Source organism: Mobula hypostoma, chromosome 5 (assembly GCF_963921235.1).
Source record: "Mobula hypostoma chromosome 5, sMobHyp1.1, whole genome shotgun sequence".
In the NCBI taxonomy this organism is placed as follows: Eukaryota; Metazoa; Chordata; class Chondrichthyes; order Myliobatiformes; family Myliobatidae; genus Mobula; species Mobula hypostoma.
Window position 1 is genome coordinate 122,288,240 of NC_086101.1, and position 22,778 is coordinate 122,311,017.

The 22,778-nt window shown below is 39.8% G+C and overlaps 1 protein-coding gene across 3 annotated transcripts in view; it reads right to left on the reverse strand.

Annotated features, from left to right (window-relative positions):
* Positions 1 to 258: 258 nt before the first annotated feature.
* The window catches only part of bnc2 (basonuclin zinc finger protein 2), a 486,445-nt gene continuing 463,925 nt past the window's right edge, over positions 259 to 22,778 (reverse strand). The window contains exons 5-6 of one of the 3 annotated variants that reach the window (XM_063048915.1): positions 13,305 to 13,331; positions 259 to 4,049 (exon numbers count right to left, since the gene is read on the reverse strand). In XM_063048915.1, coding sequence (XP_062904985.1) covers positions 3,392 to 4,049; positions 13,305 to 13,331 — 685 coding nt within the window. In that variant the 3' untranslated portion in view covers positions 259 to 3,391. The remainder of the gene's footprint in view (positions 4,050 to 13,304; positions 13,332 to 22,778) is intronic. The other 2 variants (XM_063048914.1, XM_063048918.1) reach the window with 2 other exon arrangements.

Sequence of the window (22,778 nt, forward strand, 5' to 3'; positions counted from 1 at the left end):
CATTTTTCTCAGAGTGTGGAAGCATGCTAGCTGAATATGTTGCTACCTCTAGCAAATAGTAAACTGAACTGAATTTCATTTTAGTTTTTAAAAAAGGTCGAGAAACACAAAGAAAAAGGAAAAGAGCTTGTAAAGCAAAAATAAACAACCAAATGTTCAGCGAACAAAGTCTTACCTTCTCTCTCTTCACCTTCAGTAACAAGAGGCCTCCCTTACCCCACCCACCCCACCCTCCCCATCCTCCCCATCCCAGCAAGATCTTACACAAAGATAGAACAAAAAAATGCTAACAACCATCAATAATATGTAATACTGATGAGCCAAAGGCCTTGTTTAATGTTTATTGAAGATAAATTAACTGTAGAAGCCCCTTCAAGTTCAGATTCCTTGATCATTATTGGCAATATACCTGCTCGCTATTCCTTTAAGCTCAAGAACTATCATTAATTCTAAATTAAATTACCATTTATTTTAAAATGTGCTCTGCCATAATGGGAAATTGAATGCCAGAGATATGGGTTGTTATTGTGCTAAAGATTTACATTCCAAGGAAATTAAAATTGGGATGTAAGTCACCAAAAAAAATGAATGAAAATGTACAGTATCAATTAGTTAAAGACAACTGATGTATCTCTTTAATGAGAAATCAGGAACTGATGTAAGAAGTTGAACAACAAGCTAAAAGTCAGGAATATCAGGTCAGATGGAGTGAATGGACTTGACAGACATCAAATAAAGGCTTCAACCTTGTTGTACAAATTACCTTGAAATGATTCTAAATCTAAGTCGTCTGACCTAATCGTCTATCTAATTAAACCTGAACACTGGCATCTGCTCTACCCTGCTGTTTTGTATTTACTTGGATTTAGAACCAAACCAAATTTTGTGTTCAAATTGTCATCCATCTCAGCTATGCACTTGGTTGCCCTCCTGGTTGGGTCCTTTGTTCTACCCTTTATAAATGTGAGACGTCCAAAATCACACAGTCCGCCCCTCAACTGGTACAATTCTTTCATCCATCAGCCATATGTTTACAGATTTAGGCTGGCTCCCAGTGAAACAATGCCTAACTTTAAATTTTGTACTTTTTCAAATGCCTCTGTGGTGCATGCCATCCTTATCTCTAATCCCCCACATAATTATAATCCTGAAAAATGTTTTCAACCCTCCAATTCTATTCCCTTACACACTGCTGAATGTAAAAGCTTCACCACTTGCATCTGTGTTAAAACTCAAGATTTTATTCCCTTAACATTTCTATCTCTTCACCTCTCTCTTCCTGGAAATCAAACTATGAAAAAATATATATGTATATTTGCCCAAACTTTTAATCATCTGGCCTTTACTGGCTTAGTGTTACATTTTGACTAATGATGTTCCTGCAAAGCGCTTTGGTGTTGTCCCTTATGGTAAAGGTGACGGAGAAATAAAACTTTTTACTGGGGTGAATTTGGGTGCTATTCAGAATATCGCAACCATCAGGTGCTTGTAGTTAAATGCTTCTACAATGCTGTTCAATGGTTATCTTCTTAAAAGGTTTATTTATTTGTTGAAGCCTGTAGCTTAAGAAGTATGATTTTGAGATGAGAATGGCCATTATGCAGAAAGCTGATAACTGGCCTTGTCATTGGTAATCCAGTATTAGAATTTAGGTAGAGAAATATTCTCTCATTAGATTTTCAGATGTGTTCCATCTTAGATACATGTGGCAACAATTAGTCAAATTAAACAAATCCTCATAAATTAAGGAACTAGCAGCTTTTATTGATTGGCATGAGTTTTTATGACTATCTGCATCCTATAAAATGAGCAAAGGTTTCATCGTGTTTCAAAGGAATGTAATGAACCTCACATTCTCTCCCAATCACCCATATCTAGCAGACTGTGAAAGTATCATGTCATTGTGATTACCAATCTCAGTTCTTCCTTCTATTGAGAAAAAAAGCCCCAACATAATCTGTCTGGAGGAGGTGTGAAGCACTAGCTTCAACTAAGGGTTCTTCAATACTGGTTTGAATTAATTCTTAAATAGTCAAGATAACAATCGGCTGCAGGAAATCTCTGTCACTCAGGCATCTGTCAATCAGGATATTATGAAATGCTTTCCCCTAAAACCAGCAAAAAAAAGTGTTCTTAATAGCCTTCTGACAGTGGAAGCATATTAATGTGGAATCTTTAACATTGTAAAATATCACAAGATACTTCACAGGAATGTAATAAGACAATTTTTGAGACACATATGGTGATTTGGGCTCAGTGTGGTTATAATATACCTCCTACAAAAATATAGGAGGAAAGGGAGACAGAATGGTTTGTGGAGGGTGAATCAAAGCTTGGCGCCTCGGGGAATCAGGGATGGTGGTGATGATGCAAAGAGCAGAATTGGAGAAGATCAGAGAACTCAGCATTCTGGTGTAGTAAAGATTGTGGGCTAGGAGACAGTAGTAGAGCTCATCTTTCCAAGGACTGTTGTATGTTAGCAAGGGAACAACAGGCTGTAGATAAAATTTAATGCAATGTTATTAAGTGAAGAGAAAGATCACGTCATGCCAGTTTACAAAGAGGGGCAAACTGATGACTGAAATGGCAACTGATATTTAATACTGAGTGAAACACTTGGAACATTGGAAGTGGAGATGGCCATTTGGCAATTTGAATCAATTAGATTGTAGCTGATCTGTATCTTACCTCCACCCATCTACCTTGGTGATAGTTACCCAACAAAATTTTATGAATCTCAGTTTTGCAATATATGTTGAACTCCAGGGGTTGAAAGTTTGCAATTACTTTTTCCTCCTTTTTCAGGAAAATTTCCTGACATCATCCCTGAAAGGCCTGGCTCAAATTTCAAGATTGTGCCCTGCTATAAATAAAAAGCACAAGGCATCAAATGCCAAAAATCTATGCAGATACAAGTTACATTTATCCCAAATCTGTTGGTTAAAAGAGGACATTAATTTTCTTTTCAAATTCCATGTTTATAACCTTAGAGGACTATTTCACAAATTAGAAATGTGACAGAAAAAGGACCTTGGCTTATCAGGATGACAGTAGAATCAATTGACATCATTGGCCTTTTTAAGGGCATAGTCTGTACAAAAAAAGCTGCCATGCTCAATCAAAGTTTCTTTCAAAAGCTGACAAGTAGTTAAGTTCACAAAGACAACAAGAAGGTACTTTTTTCTGCAGGCAACAGTCACAGATAGTTTATACGGTCTCTTTGGAGATGAATTAAGCATGAGCATTTCAATATGACCTGGGATTTCCATCCACTGAGCTCCAAACAATTGCTCCTTGTGTATGAACCCCAGGTCAGAGGGCAAAACAGCGAAGAAAGCACCTGATGTCAAAAAGGCTCAGCAGATCAGGTCACCTGGCACAGAGACCTGCATTAGTCAATGGAGGCAAAAGGAACATTCTTGTGTAGATTGGGGTTCTGGCTGTGCCTGTTCCGACTTCGCAGGGAGGAGAACATCATGTTACAACCAGGAACCTTGCACTTGTGCATTTCACGGAGATGGACTGTCTTGTAGTGAACCCTCAGTGTCCCCTTGTTGCTGTACATTTTGTGGCAGATAATACACATGATCCCACCATTGCTGGTTGATGCTGCTTGCAATATCGAGGCCTCTAGGGCTTCATGACTGGAACCAGCAGCCTGGGACTGAACCTCTGCTCTGTGGGTGGATTCACCACTGTCGCTGGCCCCATCTATCTCATCCAACAGGATCCCCTCATCACTTCCCACCTCTGATTCCCGTGAAGAGTGGATACTGCTGCTGGATTGGATGCTGGAAGTGGTGCTGAGGTCCAGCACCATATAATCATCTGGTGTGACCCTTGTGTAGCCATTGGTGTGGGAATCTTCTGTCCCTGCTGGTGAACTGACTTCGTCCCTCATATCAAGTCCAATTCCATGGTGGCCACCATAGATCTTGGCCAAAAATTCCTCTCGGAGGTCCTTGGAAATTGGAGGAGCTGGATCCATCCCCATTTCATCCAGTTCCTTGGTCAGTAGCTTTCGATGAAGATTAATGTTGGCACTGTGTCTGGAAACAGCAAGAAGGGGCTGTGGTCAGTACATTATATGTGCATAGTACTCCTGCAGATTTAACCTGGCCTAGAATATAAACATTAACATTTGCGGTTATGATAGATACCGAAAATTCCCTGATGGACTCCACCCTGATTTTTCAACAAGTGTTTAATAATGAAAGTGAAAATAAACTTTAAGCAAAGTTAGAAAGAGTAGGTGATAGTTATCAAGTGTTATTGCAAAGTCATTTAACACTTCGATGTTCTCACCCACTAATCCCACAGGCAGTGAGTTTCCAGTCTCAACTAGCACTTGGTGATTGCATGGAAGGTATTTGTCCACACAGGAAAGGAGGGAGAATTAATTATAAGTCAAGCTCCTAGCAGCCTCTGAGAACCAGTTGGCTCATTCAATCTGGTGATCACCCTTGAATACTTTGATCATTTCACCACAGAGTTGAGTATCGCTTGAATTTTAAGGTTGACTTAAGATCATAAGAAATAGGATCAGAAGTAAGTTATCTGGCTCTTCCAGATTACTCCACTCCACCCATTCGTCAAGGTCATGCCTGATCTTTCCTTACCAACATTTTTCTGCCCTACCCTCACATCCGTTGAATCTTTCAATGTCCAGATCTTTTCATGTCTCTCATGATTCAACTTTGAGAAGTCCAAATGCTCTCCGCCCTCTGGGTGAAGAAATTTCTCCTTATCTCAGTCTTTAAGAGCCTACTCCTTTTTTAAAACTAATTCCCCTAGTTATAGATTCCTCAATTTGAGAAAGCATCCTCTCTATTCTCTACCCTATTAGGCTCTTTTAATAATTTTTGGAAGTTTTTTTCTTCTTAATAGAATAGAATAAGAAGTGGGGAGCAGGGTGGTACTGTAGTGACTGGTGCCAGTTTCACTGCTTTCTCTAAGAGTTTCTATGTTCTCCTCATGACTGTGTGGGTTTCCCCCAATGCTCTGGCTTCCTCACACATTCCAAAGGCATACAGGTTACTCTGTTAATTGGTTACATGGGTGTAGCTTGGCCAGAAGGGTCTGTTAGCATGCTGTATCTCTAAATAAAATAAAATTAATCTTCTGAATTCTAAAGAATATTCTATTATAAAGAATCTAAAGTCTCAGTCTGCTCAATATCTCCTCTGACAATACTTCCATGGCAAGTACCTCCCTTCTTAGGCAAAGGGGCCAAAACTGCGCAAAGTACTCCACCTGTCATCCCATCAGGGCCCTATGCAATTGCAATAAGACTTCCTTACAACCTGTTGAGTGGTCATTGAGTATACATACCATTCATTATCTTAATAATGTGCTGCACCCTTACAACAGTCTTCTATAACCTGGGTTCCTTTGAATATCAACACTATTTTGAAGCAGAAGTCCTCTCATAATGAGATTGATAAGTGAGTCTCAACATCCGCCCTTGGTGACACAGGACAAGATAGGACAAAATCAGCATTATTTCCTTCAGGGAAAATCTTGTCTGATGAACCCACTGGAATTCTTTATGGAGAATACAAGTAGGATAGATAAAGGGGATGGAGTGGATGTTGCTTATTTGGACTTTCAGAAGGCCTTCGACAAGGTGCCACACATGACTCTGTTTACCAAGTTAAGAGCCCATTGAATTACAGGAAAGTTACTAGCATGGTTAGAGCATTGGCTGATTGGTAGGAGGCAGTGAGTGGGAATAAAAGGGTCCTTTTCTGGTTCGCTGCCAGTGACTAGTGGTGTTCAGCAGGGGTCAGTGTAGGGACCGTTTCTTTCAATGCTGTATATCAATGATTTAGAATTAGATGATGGAATAGATGGCTTTGTTGACAAGTTTGCAGATGATATGAAGATTGGTGGAAGGGCAGATAGTATTGAGGAAGCAGGTAGGCTGCAGAAGGACTTAGACAGATTAAGAGAATGGGCAGCTAAGTGGCTGATAGACTTCAGTATCGGGAAGTGTATGGTCATGCACTTTGGTAGAAGAAATGAAAGGCTAGCAGGTTTTTATCCAGGATCTCTCTGTATTCAGCAGCCTTCATCTTCCCATCAATCCTGACCAGGTTCCTAGTCCCTGCTACTGAAAAGCATCCCCATAGCAAGATGCTTCTTCCACCATTCTTTACAGTAGGGATGGTGTTACCTGGCTGATGCACAGTATTAGATTTATGCCACACTTAGTGTTGAGGCCAAAATGTTCCACTTCAGTCTCATCCAACCACAAGACTTTCTTCTACAATTTTACAGTATCTTCCAAGTGATGCTTTGCAAAAATTTTATGGGCAAGGATATGCTCTTTTTAGCCAGGGCTTCTTCCTTGCCATTCTTTCATAAATACCCTTTTTGTGCAAGCCTTAGAGATTGTTGGAGCCATGAAATTCAACTCCAGTTGCAGCCACTGACCTCTGCAGCTCACTCAGAGTGACTGTTGGTGTCACAGTAACCTCTCTTACAAGTGCCACATCTCATCTCCAGTGACTAAGTTTAGAGGGGCGGCCTGACCTAGGCAGTGTGGCTGTGGTTTTATATTTTTCCACTTTTTCACAATGGACTGCACTGATCTCCAAGGTATCTTCAGAGCCTTTGAGATGATCTTGTACCTGTCCCCAGATCTGTGCTTCTATTATCATTTCCCTGACTTGCCTTGAATGGTCTTTTGTCCTCATTTTGTTTTGGTCTGTTGAAAATCTATCATAGTGTTGAAACTTAGAGAGAGAGAGAGAGGGGGGTAGTTATTCTTACGAATTCATTCAAAACTGGTGATCCTCCAGTGCTCTACATCAACAAAGTGGTTGAGTTGGCAAGATAATTCTGTATATTACACCTGAGGAAAGCTAGCATTGTAATTACAAAAGGAATGAATATTTTTTCAGCCTCACAATTTTGGTTTTTAATTTTTAGTAAATTTTTGACAGGTTTTGGATTTTTTTTTGAGTTGACATAAGACCATAACTCCATAAGACATAGGAGAAAGATTAGGTCATTCGATAGTCTGCTCTGCAATTTCTTCATGGCTGATCCATTTCCCTCTCAGCCCCATCTACCTACCTTCTTCCCGTAACCACTTCTGCCCCGACTAATCAAGAACTTATGAACCTTTACCTTAAATACACCCAGTGTCCTGGCCTCCACAGATGCCTGTGGCAATGAATTTCACAAAGTCACCATTCTCTGGCTAAAGAAATTCCTCCTCATCTCTGTTCTAAATGGACGTCCCTCTAATCTGAAGCTATGCCCTTCAGTCCTACACTCCCCCACTATAGGAAACATCTTCTCCTAATCCAATATACCTAAGCCTTTTAACATTCAATATGTTTCAATGAGATCCCCATCATTCTTCTGAACTCCAGTGAGAACAGGACCACTCATCAAACTCTTCTCATACGTACAATAACCCTTTCATTCCCGGAATCTTTCACGTAAACCTCCTCTGAACCATCTCCAATGTTAACACATCCTTGATAGGGGGCCCAAAACTGCTCCCAGTACACTAAGTGAGGCCTCAGCAGTGCTTTATAAAGCCTCAACATTCATGCATTTATACTTTAGTCCTCTCAAAATGAATTCTAACATCACATTTGTCTTCTTCACCACCAACCCAACCCATAAGCTAACCTCTAGGGAATCCTACATGAGGACTCCCAAGTCCCTTTGCACCTCGGATTTTTGAATTTTTTCCTGCTTAGAAAATAGTCTATGCTTTTATTTTTCTACCAAATTGTATGACTATACACTTCCTGACATTGTATTCCATCTGTCACTTCTTTGCCCATTCTCCCAATTTTTCTAAGTCTTTCTGCAACCTCCCTGCTTCCTCAACACTGCCTGCCCCACCACCTATCTTCATATCATCCGCGAACATGGCCACAAAGTCATCAATTCTGTCATCCAAATCATTGACATGCAACATAAAAAGAAGCAGATTCAAAACCAATCCCTGTTGAACACCACTAGTCATCAGCTGCCAATCAGAAAAGCCTCCCATTATTCCCACTCTTTTCCCCTTGCCAATCCGCCAATGCTATTATCTTTCTTATAATACCATGGGCTCTTATCTTGTTAAGCAGCCCCATGTGCAGTAAGCATCTTGTCAAAGGCCATCTGAAAATCCAAGTACACAACATCTTTCTCCTTTGTCTATCCTTCTTGTTATTTCCTCAAAGAATTCCACCAGGTTTGTCAGGAAAGATTTCCCCGAAGGAAACCATGCTGACTTTAGCCAATTTTATCGTGTGCCTCCAAGTACCCAAAACTACATCCTTAACAATCAACTCCAACATCTTCCCAACCACAAAGGTCAGGCTAACTGGCCTATAATTTCCTTTCTTCTGCCTCCCTCCCTTCTTGAAAAGAGGAGTGACATTTGCAATTTTCCAGTTCTCCGGACCCACGCTAGAATCTGTTAATTCTTGAAAGATCATTACTAGTGCCTCCACAATCTCTTCAGCCTCCTCTTTCAGAACTCTGGGGAGTATTCAGTCCAGTCCAGATGACTTATCTACCTTTGATGTTCATGACATGATGCACAATGTTTTGTAGATTAGTTCAAAAATGCTACTTCAATATATTTTAAATCTAGAAAATGAGACAGTAAAATGTGAAAACAGTTGTGGGGGCTGAATACATTTTTAAGGCACTGTAGGTGTTTGACCAGGCCCATCCATGCTTTGGTTAAAGTGAGATGGAAACAAAAATGAATCATCAGAAAGGGTTATTAGCCACCTTCACGGTGTAACTCAACCCACTGCTAAGATGAAGCATAGCATTTTCATTCATTTGTATTACGTTGTACAAGTTGTGGTGAATAAATTAAATCAATTTGCTGCTTGAAAAATAAAACAAGTATGCACTCCACAAGGGAACTTGTAAGCTCCTGGATGAACTTTGCCCTGCGATTTGGAAATTCTTTTAACGTTACAGAATCCCTTTCTATTAGTATAGATTTCATATTGGTTTGATTGTTTTTTTCTTGAGGTAGTGGTTGGTGGTTGGGGGGGGGGTGGATATTGAAAATTAAATAATCTACCTAGTTTACCCCTCTGAGGTACAGTTGGGTGTTACTTGATTACATTTGAATAAAAAGCAGTCAGTGCATTGGCTGGACAGGAAGCTGACCCAGAGAAGAGCTGGTGAAGAATGTGCAAGAACACAGAGAAATGCTCAGTATTGATCATGTTGACTTATGTTTAATGAACAGCTTTCTATTGGTCAAATAATCAATGTAGTTGCACTTGCTTACTTCATTGCCTGCAAGTCATATTCAGTGAGGCAGGGAGGCCAATGCAACAAGCATTACAAGTATTTCAGCTGTCCCAATGATGTACAAGAGTAAATTATTTTTAATGCTAAACTGTGCAGAAGATAAGAAACAAAAGTACTGTAATATACTGAGGTACAGTGATGACTGGGTAGGGTCACAGAGGCATGCTTGGCCAGCTTGTTGTAGCTTCACTGCTACTGTGATATTTTACCCATGTTTGTTTAGGACTAGTCCATGTTAAGGGCTTCTGATTATGAACGTAGCCCATTCTATCGCAGGGAAAGATTTTACACACACAATACAAACCCAGTGGCCCCAATAAAACAGAATGGATCACAGTCAAACTGTGCTCTCTTCTGGGATTTTAAAAAGATGTCACAGTTATGCACTCTATACAACCTTGCGCCTTCACAGTTGACCTGTGAGGGGAAGTGGCAGCACTCCTAGCATCTAATATACTTGAAATGTGAGAATATTAGGAATTACTATTCATCTTGTAGAACTCCTGAAGAAGGGTTTCGGCCTGAAACACTGACTGTTTATTGCTCTCTGTAGGTGCTGCCTGACCTGCCGAGTTGCTTCAGCACCTTGTGTGTGTTGTGGAGCTCCAGGCTGGCTTTTGAAATGCAGTGTTTACAGAACACTTCTTTAAGGTGTTTCAAATCCGATTCTGAATTGTATTACACCTGCTCAGGGTTCACAAACTCCAGGCGGCTAGGTGATGTGCTGAGAGGGACTATTAATTTACAGGACTGTGTTTCTGCACCTATTGTCAGCTGTGAAACTCTCCTCATCTAAAGCATTTATACTGACATTTATTCAATTTGATTCTCCTTAATATTGTAACAAATCTCTCACCTGATGAGGGTGTAATGTAATAACTACCATGAATTCCAACTGCATTAATGCTCTGTTCAGGAGCCGATTATGGATATCAAAAGCATTGGTTACAATTTACTAATGGAAGGCTTCCTGGTCTCCCAAAAAAAACATTCAGCCACATGTAGAATCCATATTTAGAAAAGAAGAAACAAAAATGTTGAATAAATATGTCGCCATGAGTCTTAACAAGCTGTGATACCAAAAATATCTCAGCAACAACTGCAAAATAATGTGGTACAGGACATGGAGAAGCCTGATGCCTAACATTTGCTGTCACACAATGGACTAAGAAGGCCAACTGGTAAAATGAATAAATGTATTTCTCTTTCTTATAGGATTGTGAGAACACTTTAGTGCCTGCAGGAGTTCCAGGTGTTTCCCAGGCTGTTATCCAGGTTGGTGTGATTCTGGTTCAATGGTCCTAACTTATTGATCCAACTTCCAAGGAATTTCTGGTCAGCTGAGTCATTTCAGACCTTGCTTAGTCCATAGTGTCTACCATTCCTGCTCTTAAATAGCAAAGGTAAGGAACTTCTTCCCCTTTCCTTTCCAGTCCTGATGAAGGGTCTCGGCCCAAAATATTGACTCTTTATCCCTTTCCATAGATGCTGCCTCACCTGCTGAGTTCCTCCAGCATTTTGTGTGTTACTCTAAATTTTCTGCTTCTGTAGAATCTCTTGTGTTTTATGAAAGGGAAGGAAATACAAGTTTCCCTAATACCTGATCCAGAATGGGGAATAACAAATAAAGCAACTGATAAATTGTGGTCTCCACCAACTCCAAACACACTGATGTGGCTTCCTGAATCCCTTACTAGCCTGAAATGGTAGAAAAATAATGATGGGACACTAACACCCAATGATAAGGCTCAAGCAATCAATCACAGGACAATAACGATAGAATATAAATACCCAATGATTGGAATACTAATGATGAATACTAACTGCTACTAGTGAGATGTCAATAATGTGATATTAAGATCCAACAAGTTGAGTGTCTCATTGCATCATCAAAGAGCTGGCTAAGTATGGGTATTGAGGTAGTATGGGTATGCATGTTTGACAATGTAAGCCCTTTGATAAGGTCCCACCAAGGAAACTTAATAAACAACAGGATGCAGGACAATTTGGCAACTTAGATCCAAAACTTGATGATAGAAGGCAGAGTGTGATGATAAAGGATTGTTGTTGTGATTAGAAGCCTGTGACCAGTGGTGTAGGATAGGGATCAGTAATAGGACACTTGCTGTTTGTTACTTACATGAAGAATCTAGATGTGAAAATATAATGAGTAAGTTTACAGATCACATGAATATTGGTGGTGTTGTGGACAGTGAGGAGGGTAGTCTTCAATGCCTAAATGATACTGGCCAATTAGTAAGATGGGCACAGATAAGACATGTGGAAAATGTGAGATGCTATAACTTGCTTGGATGAAGAAAGTTAGGAATATAAACAATGGATAATAGGGCTCTAGGAAATATTTGAAAAACAGAGTGAGCTTTATGTATATGTCCAAGGATTCTTAAGAGCAACAGCACAAGTCATTAAGATGGTTGAAAAGACATATGAGATTCTTGACTTCATTAGCCAGGAAATCGATACATGACCAGGATGAGTTATTGTATAGCTATATCAAGCATACAGCATCGTATAGCTATATAGCTGTACTGTCAAGGGTCATACGGCATAGAAATGGGTCCTTTGGCCTAGCAGATCATTGTTTCGACCAACCTGAATCTCATTTACTCATATTAGGTCTATAACTCGACATCAATTTAAATATTTCAGTCAATGCTTCTTAAATGCTGTGAGACCTCCATCTCTCCAGGCAGCAGACTATAGATTTCAACCACCCTCTATGTTAAAGAAATTCCCTTTCAGGTCTTAAACCTTCCTCTCACCCTGAGCCTATACCCTTTGGTCTTTGATGACCCTATCATGAAAAAAAAACTTTGTCTATACTTTTCTTAATTTTCTATGACTGTCAGGTACCCCTCAGCCTCCTCTGCTCCAGGGAAACTAGAGCCAGCCTATCCAGTTATTCCCTTTAACTGTGATGGTCTAATCCAGGCAACATCCTGAAAAATCTCTTGTTCAGCCTCTCATGTACAATTACATTGTTTTCTATAACATGATGACCAGAACTGCACAACACTCTCGAGGTGACCTGGACCCAATGTTTTATAAAGCTGTTGCTTGACATCCCAACACTTATCTTCCATGGCAAATCAAGGCATGCATCCCATATGCCTTCTTCTCCATCTTATCCACCAGGCTGCCACTTTCAGGAACCTCATAAACCTGTATCCCAAGGTCTCTGTATTCACTGAGTCTGCTTGGAGAGCCAGTCTGTCAGAAGGGCAGTACTGATTGAGCAAGCAATCTCAGTAGTGTATCTTTGAGCTAATTTGATAAAGGCGTATGTGCTTCCTCAAAACAATTGGCAATCACTATTTCCAAGAGCAGGGGAGTTCTCCACTGCCTTTTTTCCCATTGCCTTGAAAATATTCTTGGTTTCCTTACAGGGAACGGTTCCGGCAGCAACATGGCTGCCATCAGTTCCCAGCATATAGTGATTGATCTTGGAACTGCAGAATTGAATTGAAATGGACACGGTAATCGGGTGGATGTGAGAAGGGGGAGTAGGTGATGTGGGCATTGAAAGGGAGATAAGCTCAAATTCAGGTTGTGCATCAGCTCACACAGCTTCTCTGGAAAGATGATGATCATATCAGCACAGGGATCAGGACCGGCATATGAGGGCTCTGAAAGTACAGGAAGCTTGAGTAAATGATTGTTGATGATAGACGTCCCTTCAAGTCACTGGAATATCAACATTCTTGAGCCCAGAGTCCAATTGCAACTCATTTTTTTTATTACAAACTGCAGTTTTTGGATTAACGTTCTTAACCTGCTCATTATGTTAACAATCAATTAGAAGGTATTTGTGAACCAGTTGGATCTGCTTTAAGTATACGGTATGTAATAAATTAAAAGCATACTTTACGTACTATTTTAACACACTAGTATTAATTGTACACTGATGAGCACATGCAAGTATTTCAGAAACTAGTTTACAATTTCACAATAAACTACAGCAGCTTGTAAGTTTAGTAAATGGTTTATACCTGAGTGGTATTCTGTGTACGAGATGCCTGAGAAATGGGTTGTATAAAAGAAAGAAAGAAAAATTAGTTATGTTTTCAGTCACATAACAAACCAGGAAACTAGTGCGTTCACAATCAGAAATGGAACATGTCAATACTTTTAGGAAATAAAATCGGGTCCCATTCTTGTATCAAGCAAAGACCAAGTCAAATTCAAAACGAGAGAGAAGCCCTAACCCACTTAGACTCCAGGGAGATGGCCTGTGAAATTTAGGGGGAAATCTGTGAAGTTATTAAGTTAGCTCATTCCTTTTATTTTAGCACACTTGGCTAGGACCTCATCTTCAGGCCACTTCTTCTGCTTAGAATAATCTCCCAGTGTAAGAAACTCATCAACAAAGCAAAAGCTCCTTTTTCTAAGAAGACAACAGTGTTCTTGAGAACATTACAGGAGAAAGAATTGACTCGCTTCGATAAAGTCAAAGTTAGAGTCAGACTGTGCAGAAATAGGCCCTTCTGCCCATTACGTCCATGCCAACCACCCTGAATCCATTGCAGTAATTCTGTGCTATCCACGTTTACATTTTGCCCACCCTCTGATCACCTCCACCATCCACACTACTGCCCCTACTCCATCCAAGATTCTAGCTGTCACCTCCACATGAGGTGCAATTTAAAGTGGCCATTACCTTGTGATCAAGTCACAAAAACATGAGATTTATACCCGAAATAGGTGAAGTGGGGAGGCAGTAGATCATGTAATTTAAAATATTCACTGAGGATGGATCAACTCAAACATCAAAAAGGGTGTACAAAATCTGCAATGAAATATATCCCGACATTTATTTACTAAGTAATGCAGTTCGCCAGTGTAAACGCAACCCCCAGTGTTCCTTTCCCAGCCAGGGATTTGTCTTCACTAATATGTATGCAGCTGTTCAAATCCTTCTCTTATCTACCTCACTGAAATATCTAAAGATGACAGCACGCTTCCAAAAAATCTACAATGACACAATATAATGTTAGATTGATCTAAATGGAGCTTGGACTGGTTGGTGTCACCACTATCAACTTCGCATGTCACCACTACTGTCTTTGTTTGAATTGAATGCGGACCTGAGACATCACAGTCTCGTATCTCCAGTAAAATATCTTCACTGTTTATAAAGTAGAAGGACTATCATTTACATCCATATCCTCCCCCTCCCACTTCCACAAACATAAAAATAATTTCCTCAGTTCAGTCAAGTTTTAAAGCTAAATGAACTAAAACACATCCACAATTAAACACATACAAAATGCTGGAGGAACTCAGCAGGTCAGGCAGCCTCTATGGAAATTAATAGATAGTCAATGTTTCAGGCCAAAACCCTTCTACAGGACTGAGAAGGAAGGGGAAATTCCCAGAATAAAAAGGTAGTGGGAGGGGTGGGAGACTAGCTGGAAGGTGATAGGTGAAGCCAGGTGGGTGGGAAAGGTCCTATCAGATTCCTTCTTCTTCAGCCCTTGACCTTTCCCGTCCACCTGGCATCACCTATCACCTACTAGTTAGCCTCCCTCCTTGGGAGCCCTACCTTTTATTCTGGGAATTTCCCCTTCCTTCTCAGTCTTGAAGAAGGGTCACAGCCCAAAACATTAACTATCTATTCATTTTCATAGATGGTTCCTGATCTGCTGAGTTCCTTCAGCATTTTGTGTGTGTGTTGCTTTGGATTTCCAGCCTGTGCAGACTTTCTTGTGTCCACAATTAAACACAGATCAGAATCACTTGGCAAGTCTGCTATTACAAACCGCAAAATGACAACAGGAAAAACCACAGTTCCCCTTCACACAACACTTTCAACATAATAAAACTTTTCAAGATGCTTCACAGAAGCATTTCCTAAACAAGTGCTGAGACACACAAGACAATTCAAGAGAAAGTGGCCAAAACTTTAGCAAAATTTTATGGAAGGAAAAGAGGATTGGTGAGGCAGGAAGTTTCAGGAAGGGATATCCCGGGATTAGAGCCCAGACAAGGTAAGAAGGTTGGAGCATTTAGATGATCAAGAGGCAGAAATTGGAAGAGTCGAGATACCTTCAGGATGATAATCAACAGAAAGGAAAGAGAAAGGGATTGAAAAAGAAATGAAAATTATTAAAATGTCACAATTGTTTGGCAGTGAATGCTCTTCAAATGCTGCGACAGTGATGAGGGAGTTTTACTCTGAATGGACTGTGTGTGATCCATGAATGATTCACATTAATCTAAATTGCAAAAGGTGAAACAATTCTGGCTCTTTTTACATCTGACAGTTTCGGTCATGCTAAAATTATTTATTGTTCATTTAAAAATGATTAGGTAGGAAGGGTTAAATGGCCAGGTTAAAAATAAAAGTCTGAAAAGTTCAGGGGTGAATTCAAATTTCACTAGCAAATAATTAAATAAATCCTGAAATCTTAAAAAAAATGTAGATAGTGAAAAAAACACAACAAATTGATTCATGTCTTTCAAGGAATTAAACTTGCTGTTTCTAAGCAAGGTAAAATATGATTCCAATATGGTTGATTTTACAGGCCTTTGTAAAAGTCCAAGTTAAATTTGGTGTCAGGGATGGATAATAATATTGGCCTTGCCATCAACGTTCACATTCTACAAAATAAGCATTTCAAGCAAGTCCTTATGGAGCAGGATGACATGATTAAATAATAAATAATTTTGGGTTGGATTGTGTTGAATTGACTGGAATCTGAGAATCTTCACTTCCTTCATTTTGATTTGTTGTTTGAGAAAGACTTTTAAAGTAGAAATGGGTAACTCATGTGGCTATGAATGCATATTGGTTGTTCTAGGGAAAATCATTCTACAGTTGAGCTTCCACCTACTGTTTCTATAAAAGAACTCAAAACCATTTCTTCTGGGATAAGTTCAAAACTGAGGCTTATTCAAATTGCAAATTTCTACTTTGGTGATAACTGCCTTAACCCCCAGAGTGTTGACGGAGAGCCTCAGCAAGCAGTGATTCCGTGATTTAAAGACTTCCAAAAGTGAGAGCAGAACATTGCTGACCTGTGAATGAGTGTCTAGTACAAGGCAACTTACAGCAAAGGAAGGTAACAATGCTAGGGATAACTTAAGGGCATTCTAACCTTCAAAATCAACATAATTAAGTGCAACATGTTCTGTTTTTAATGTGCAAACAAGCAAAAAGCAAATTTATTCCTGTTGTCACATAGCTCTAGTTCCTTGCAGGCAGCATAGTGGTGTAGCTGATATTCAGACTGCCAGAGGTCTAGGCTCAACCCTGAACTCAGAAACTGTCTGTGTGGAGCTTGCTCATTCGCTTTGTGCCTGCACGGATTTTGTCTGAGTGTTCCTGTTCTCTCCCACATGCCAAAGATGTGAGGTAGGTTAATTGGTCATATGTGTGGATGAGTAGCCAGATCTATGGAGAATGATAGATACTTGGAGAGAAAGGGAATTAAGTAAAGTAATTGGGTGGTTGATGCTGACACTGTGAGCTGAAAAACCTGTTTATAACTTTATGACCTTCTAGACAAATTATCATCAAAACAGTGTCAGGAAATCCTCAGAGCCACAGAATATTTGTAAATGCAGAAATTTCCTCAAATCAACCAAAACATATTGTCAAGTTTAATTTTAAGTATTGTTTTTGTATCATAAGCTGGAGTTCTGCCATATATGGATATGTGTCAACCAGTAGCCCTTCCATCATCAGACTAGTTTCTTGCCAATTCCTGTGAAATCACTTTCTGGAATTCTCGATCTTCAACTTTTCTGTACTGTATTGTGCAATGAATTTTACAATCCCAGAAACAGTATTTTCTACCAAAATTTTTAGCCCGAATTGCAATAAGGGAACAAAATTTGCAGAGAAGGAATTGAACCAAGATGAAGATGGAAACCAAGATACAGCCGTTTCATGGAGCCAAATTCTGAATAAATCCTGGTAGACTGAGATAAACCACAATGAAATTTGTTCATCAAAGAATCTAACAACATTTAAGTCACATTATTTTGCCAAAACAATTTCAGAGAATGGTGGGAAAATTCAGCAGATCAGACAGCAATTGCAGGGAGCAGAACAGTTTTAAGTTTCAAGTCAAGGACCCTTGAATGATGCCTGATTTTCTGTAACACAAGAGATTCTGCATATCTGGAAATCCAGAGTTACACACACAAAATGCTGGAGGAACTCAGCAGATCAGGCAGCATCTGTAGAGGGGAATAAACAGTCAATGTGTTAGGCTGAGACATTTCATCAAGATCAGATGAAGGAACCTTTGTGAGTCCTGATGAAGGGTCCTGATCTGAAATATGAACTATTTATTTCTTCCATAGATGCTGCCCAGTCTGCTGAGTTTCTCCAGCATTTAGTGTGCGTTGCTCTAGATTATGTCTTCAAATTGCAGCATCTGCTGTCTTTCACCATTTTACTAATACAAAAGTTTTTACAACATATCTAAGGCATGGAATTTGAGCTACTTCAATGAAACACAGTTGGATTTTTTAAAAAAAGACAAAATTACCACTTACATTGCAGTCCAACAATACCCTATGGTGATCAATTCAGGCTCATATACCGGCCCCCCACAACCCAGGGCATGGCCTTTTCTCACTGTCACCATCAGGGAGGAGGTACAGAAGCCTGAAGGCACACACTTAGCGATTCAGGAACAGCTTCTTCCCTTCTGCCATCTGATTTCTAAATGGACATTGACATAGGATTTTTGTAGCTCTAGATTCCAGCAATCGTAGTTTCTTGTTTCTCCACACAGATTGTACCATGGTCAGGATCAAACCCAGAATCCTTGAGCTATGATGCAGCATTTCTAATGGTTGTGTCACCATGCCATTTCAATACAGTACCTTAAGACCTTATAAAGAGGTACACTTTAACAATGATGGGAGAGTAAACTGGAGCAACAATGCTCTCTTCAGTGGTGAGATGAACTTTAGGTTTGGTTCTCAGTTCCCAGTTCCTCACTCAGGAAATATAGGGAGGTTTGAATCACTCAGACAATCGAGGAAGATCAAGAGAATGAGCAATGGAGGAAAGAATGAGGGAAGGAGATGGGACATTATAGTGATGTGAGAGTGGACCAGCTGAGGACTGTAAGGTGAAAAAAGAATATTTCTCCAAAAGGAGAACAGAGTTAGGTGGTGACTGGATTGGGCGGGGGGGTGGGGGGGGGGATGCGGTGGATACATACTGAACTACACAATCAATAAAGATTATACTATGTTTGTACTCTACACATGCTAGAGATGTAATAGGAATTACAAAATAAAGCAATCTCAGCCCCAATAACAGAACGGCACCATCAGTGTAGATTATACAATACAACACTTATTCTAATGTCAGGGACACAGCAATGAATGCTGTGCACTATGTTCTTGCTATTGTACATTACCCTGAAATGCATAGTTTATAGCTTTTTGCAATGTGAAACAGGTTCGCGAAATGTTGTACTATTTAATTCTACAGTCCAGGGCTTCTATTGTTAGATTATAAATAAACATTTAAGTTGGAAAAACAGGAATTGCTGCAAACTGCTATTGTTTTCTTTCTTTCAGCGAGACAACATATGATAAGTATAAATTAAAAAAGAAAATAGCAGTCAATTAAATCTGCTTTAATGTGGAAAACAAAAATCATTTACACTGGTCACGCGCACACCTCCTTCACCAGTCAAATTACTCACTTCAAGATAAGCTACTGTTAAACCCTTATGGGGTTTAACTAATTTACAGCACAGATACTACATGTCTGTTATAATAACAGGTAGGATGTATTGGGGTAGACCATTTATCAGAATTAGAGTTCTTTTCTCAATTGGCAGTGAATTATGCTGCCTACACCATTCCTTCACCATCAGCAACGCAGCCCCTCATGGCCTAAAATGTGGCACTGCAAAAGACTGACATTCTTTCTTTGTCAGGGAAAAGGAGCGGGGGTGGAGATGGTGGCTGCGGGGAGGGGGGTTGTAGTCTCTGGAGGAGCTGAAAAAATGCTTCACTGAGGAAAAATGCTACTAATCGCCCAGCTCTTGACTGTTAATCATTTTCACACTTCTCCACAGCTGACAAGCAGGGCCACTTGTTCACAGAGTTAATTATGTACATATGAAGATCTAACAAATCACAAAACGTAAACCAAAAAAGAAAAGACAGGTGGCAAATTACTGGAGGATAAGACATGTAAAAAGGCAACGCTTTTTGATTCTTTAGCTAATATTCAAACTTAAGTTAAATATCACCCTGATTCTGCACATATTTTTTGTTCCAGTGAAAATATGTGGTGTGTCTCTTAAAGGAATATGAGCTATCACACTGTGCTTATAGTAATGAGTTATAGTTAGGATAAGTAATCTGTCATATTATTGATATATTTTAGACTCACTCCCAACGCTTTTTGATTTATTTGATAGAATTTTCTACTTTTTGCTCAGCAGACCAGTTCCCTGAAACAGTGGCTCTGACAGAAAACAAAGGCAGAGTTCACCCAGTTTAATAGAAGCAACACACACAAAATGCTGGAGGAACTCAGTAGGCCAGAGGGCATCTATGGAAAAAAGTAAACAGTTGAGGTTTCGGGCCTTAAAATGTCGGCTGTTTACTGCTTTCCACAGATGCTGCCTGGCCCGCTAAGTTCCTCTAGCATTTTGTGAATGTTGCTTTGGATTTCCAGCATCTGCAGATTTTCTCATGTTTAAGAATATAAGTTTGATTGTAATAGGAGGGTGCATTAATGGGTTGCTCTTGCTTCATAACTACTTTGAAAAAGTATATTGTACAATGCTATAAGACTATAGCATTCAGGATTAAACTGGTGCAGATTGTTCTCGAATAATAAACAAGTTCCATTTTACAAATGTTCTGAAGTTAATTTTGTCCCTAACTTAGAAGACACATAAAACCACTCAATATGATCACCAGAAAATTACAATGAATCAGGAGCACATTAAAGTGATAAGAAAGAACAATTACTAAAGATAGACAGAGAGGACATTAGTCCTGTCATTTGTAAGAACAATTGCATGCGTGTGCGTCGACTTTTAAATATAATAAAATTATGGAGTTGACACTACAGGACAGTCCATAAGACAGTTGATCATAACTTTAGGACAGCCTGTAGTGGAGATACTTGAGAGGTGTACTATTACACAGAACCCAAAAGCATACAGTAAGAAACTATTAATTCAACATCTAAACGCAGCAACTTTTAAAAAGGATGCAAGGTTGGAGTGCTGCTGTTGAGATCAAAGTGTGAACTTTAGTGAGCAGGGTGAGTGGTGATCTGAATAACGAAGCTAGGGATGATGGATTAAGCGTGAAAGGTGAAAGGTTTAAGGGGAACATGAGGGAAACTTCTTCACTCAGAGGGCCATGAGAGGGTGGAACGAGCTGCCAGCACAAGTGGTGCATGGAAGCTCGATTTCAACATTTAAGAGAAGTTTGGATAAGTCCATAGATGGTAGGGTTATGGAGGGCAATGGTCCTGGTGCAGGCTGATGGGAGTAGGCAGTTTAAATGGTTTGGCACAGACTATATGGGCCAAGGGGCCTGTTTCTGTGTTGTACTTTTCTAAGGCTGTATGACTGTAAGCTGGGCCAGTGATGTGGGACATTTCCAGTGCCATTGGTTATACTTGTGGGAAGTGTGCCCAGCTGCAGCTCTTGTCACACCTGTCAGAGCTGTGATGAGACACACTGCAGAGCATTCAGGGAGTGAAAAATGCAGTAGATAATACATTTAGTGAGTTGGCCATAGAAACAAAACGAGGGGAGATGGGTGACTTCTAGGAAGAGTAGTTAGTGCACTAAGGTTCCATCTCAGACAGGTATATGGTTTTGGATACCATTGGGAGGGTGGGAGGGTTGTTAGGAACTCCAGTATTCTATTGGCTTATTAGGAACACGAAGCTGGCCAGAGAAAGAGGCCACTTGGTAGAGTCAGGAGATGTCGGTAAGACCTGCATCTGCTGTACACATTCGTGTCTATATTCACCAAAGAGAAGGACGTGAAGAAAAGTGAGTTCAGAGAGTGATACAGTGATAGTTTGGCATGTGTGTCAGTATTACGAAGCTGTTAAGAAGGCGAGTTATTAGGTGTGTTGGAATACATACAGGCTTGTCAATATATCATAAGACAGGAACACAAGAAGCTGGAGGAATTTGGTGGGTCAGGCAGTATCTATGAAGGGAAATGTTTAGTCAATATTTCAGGTTATGACACTTCATCAATCCAGAATATTGACTGTCCCTAGAGGCCTCCTGACCCACTGAGCTCCTCCAGGTTTTGTTACGTTGCTCCAGGTTTCTGGTATCTGCAATTTCTTTTGTGTCTATATGTTTGTAAAGTTGGATGAGATCTATCCCAGAAAACCATGGGAAATAAGAAAGGAGATTTCAGGTACCCTGATGGATATTTTTGCATCTTCATTAGCCATAGCTGAGATACCAAATCCTGTAAATTCCTGCAAAAAACTGAACCTCCGGGTTATGGTAACATGTTCTGTATGTATATGGATAATAAACTTACTTTATCAGAAAACTGGAGGATACTGAATACTTAATTCCGGTACTTAAGAAGGGCAGTAGTGAGCATCCTGGTAACTATAGGCCAGTGAATCCTACATCAATGCTAGGGAAGTTATTGGAGAAAATTCTCAAAGACAAGATTTATATATATTTTTATAGACAGGAACTGTGTCAGTAAGACTATGAGTTGGAGAAGATCTATCTCACTGAATTAAATTTCTTGAGGAACTAATAAAAGAGATTGATGAAGGCAGGGTGGTGGATGGTGAGTATAAGGACTTCAGAAAGGCATTTAACAAGGTCCCTCATGATAGACTGGTCCAAAGGGTTAAGGCGCATGGAATCCAAAGCAAGCTGGCTAATTTGAACCAACACTTATTTGGCAAAAGAAGGATGAAGGTGGTGCTGGAGGATAATCTTCTGATTAGAACTCCGAGATTAGTGGTGTACCACAGGGTTGGTGTTCGGAGCCTTCTTGTTGCAATATATATTGGTTTTGATGTGAATGTAGAAGGTGTAATTAATAAGTATTGGACAATGGAATTTAATCCTGATACGTACAAGGTGATGTAAGGGATTGTTAGGGCATATTCTGGAGTTAGGGTATATAGTAAATATTAATTTCAACAGCAACCAATCTTCAGACATGAACATGGATTGTAGATTGAACTTAAAATGCAGCTCTGAACAATAGTTTTCCTAGAGCTGTAGATTGGAGTTGATTGCAAACCAGACAATGCTGATTAACATTCATTTTGGGTGTCCGGAGTGTGGGTGCGAAGAAGGAGGTGTGTGAAAACTATATGTAATTCAAAGGAAGCATTGCAGATTAATTATAGCGATAGAATTGCCCTGCTATTACCTTTAATGTTCAGCATATAAAAATGTCCTGTAATATTGGGTCAGGAGGATTCTTCATCCAAGGGCGTCTCAATATGATGTCCACTACTT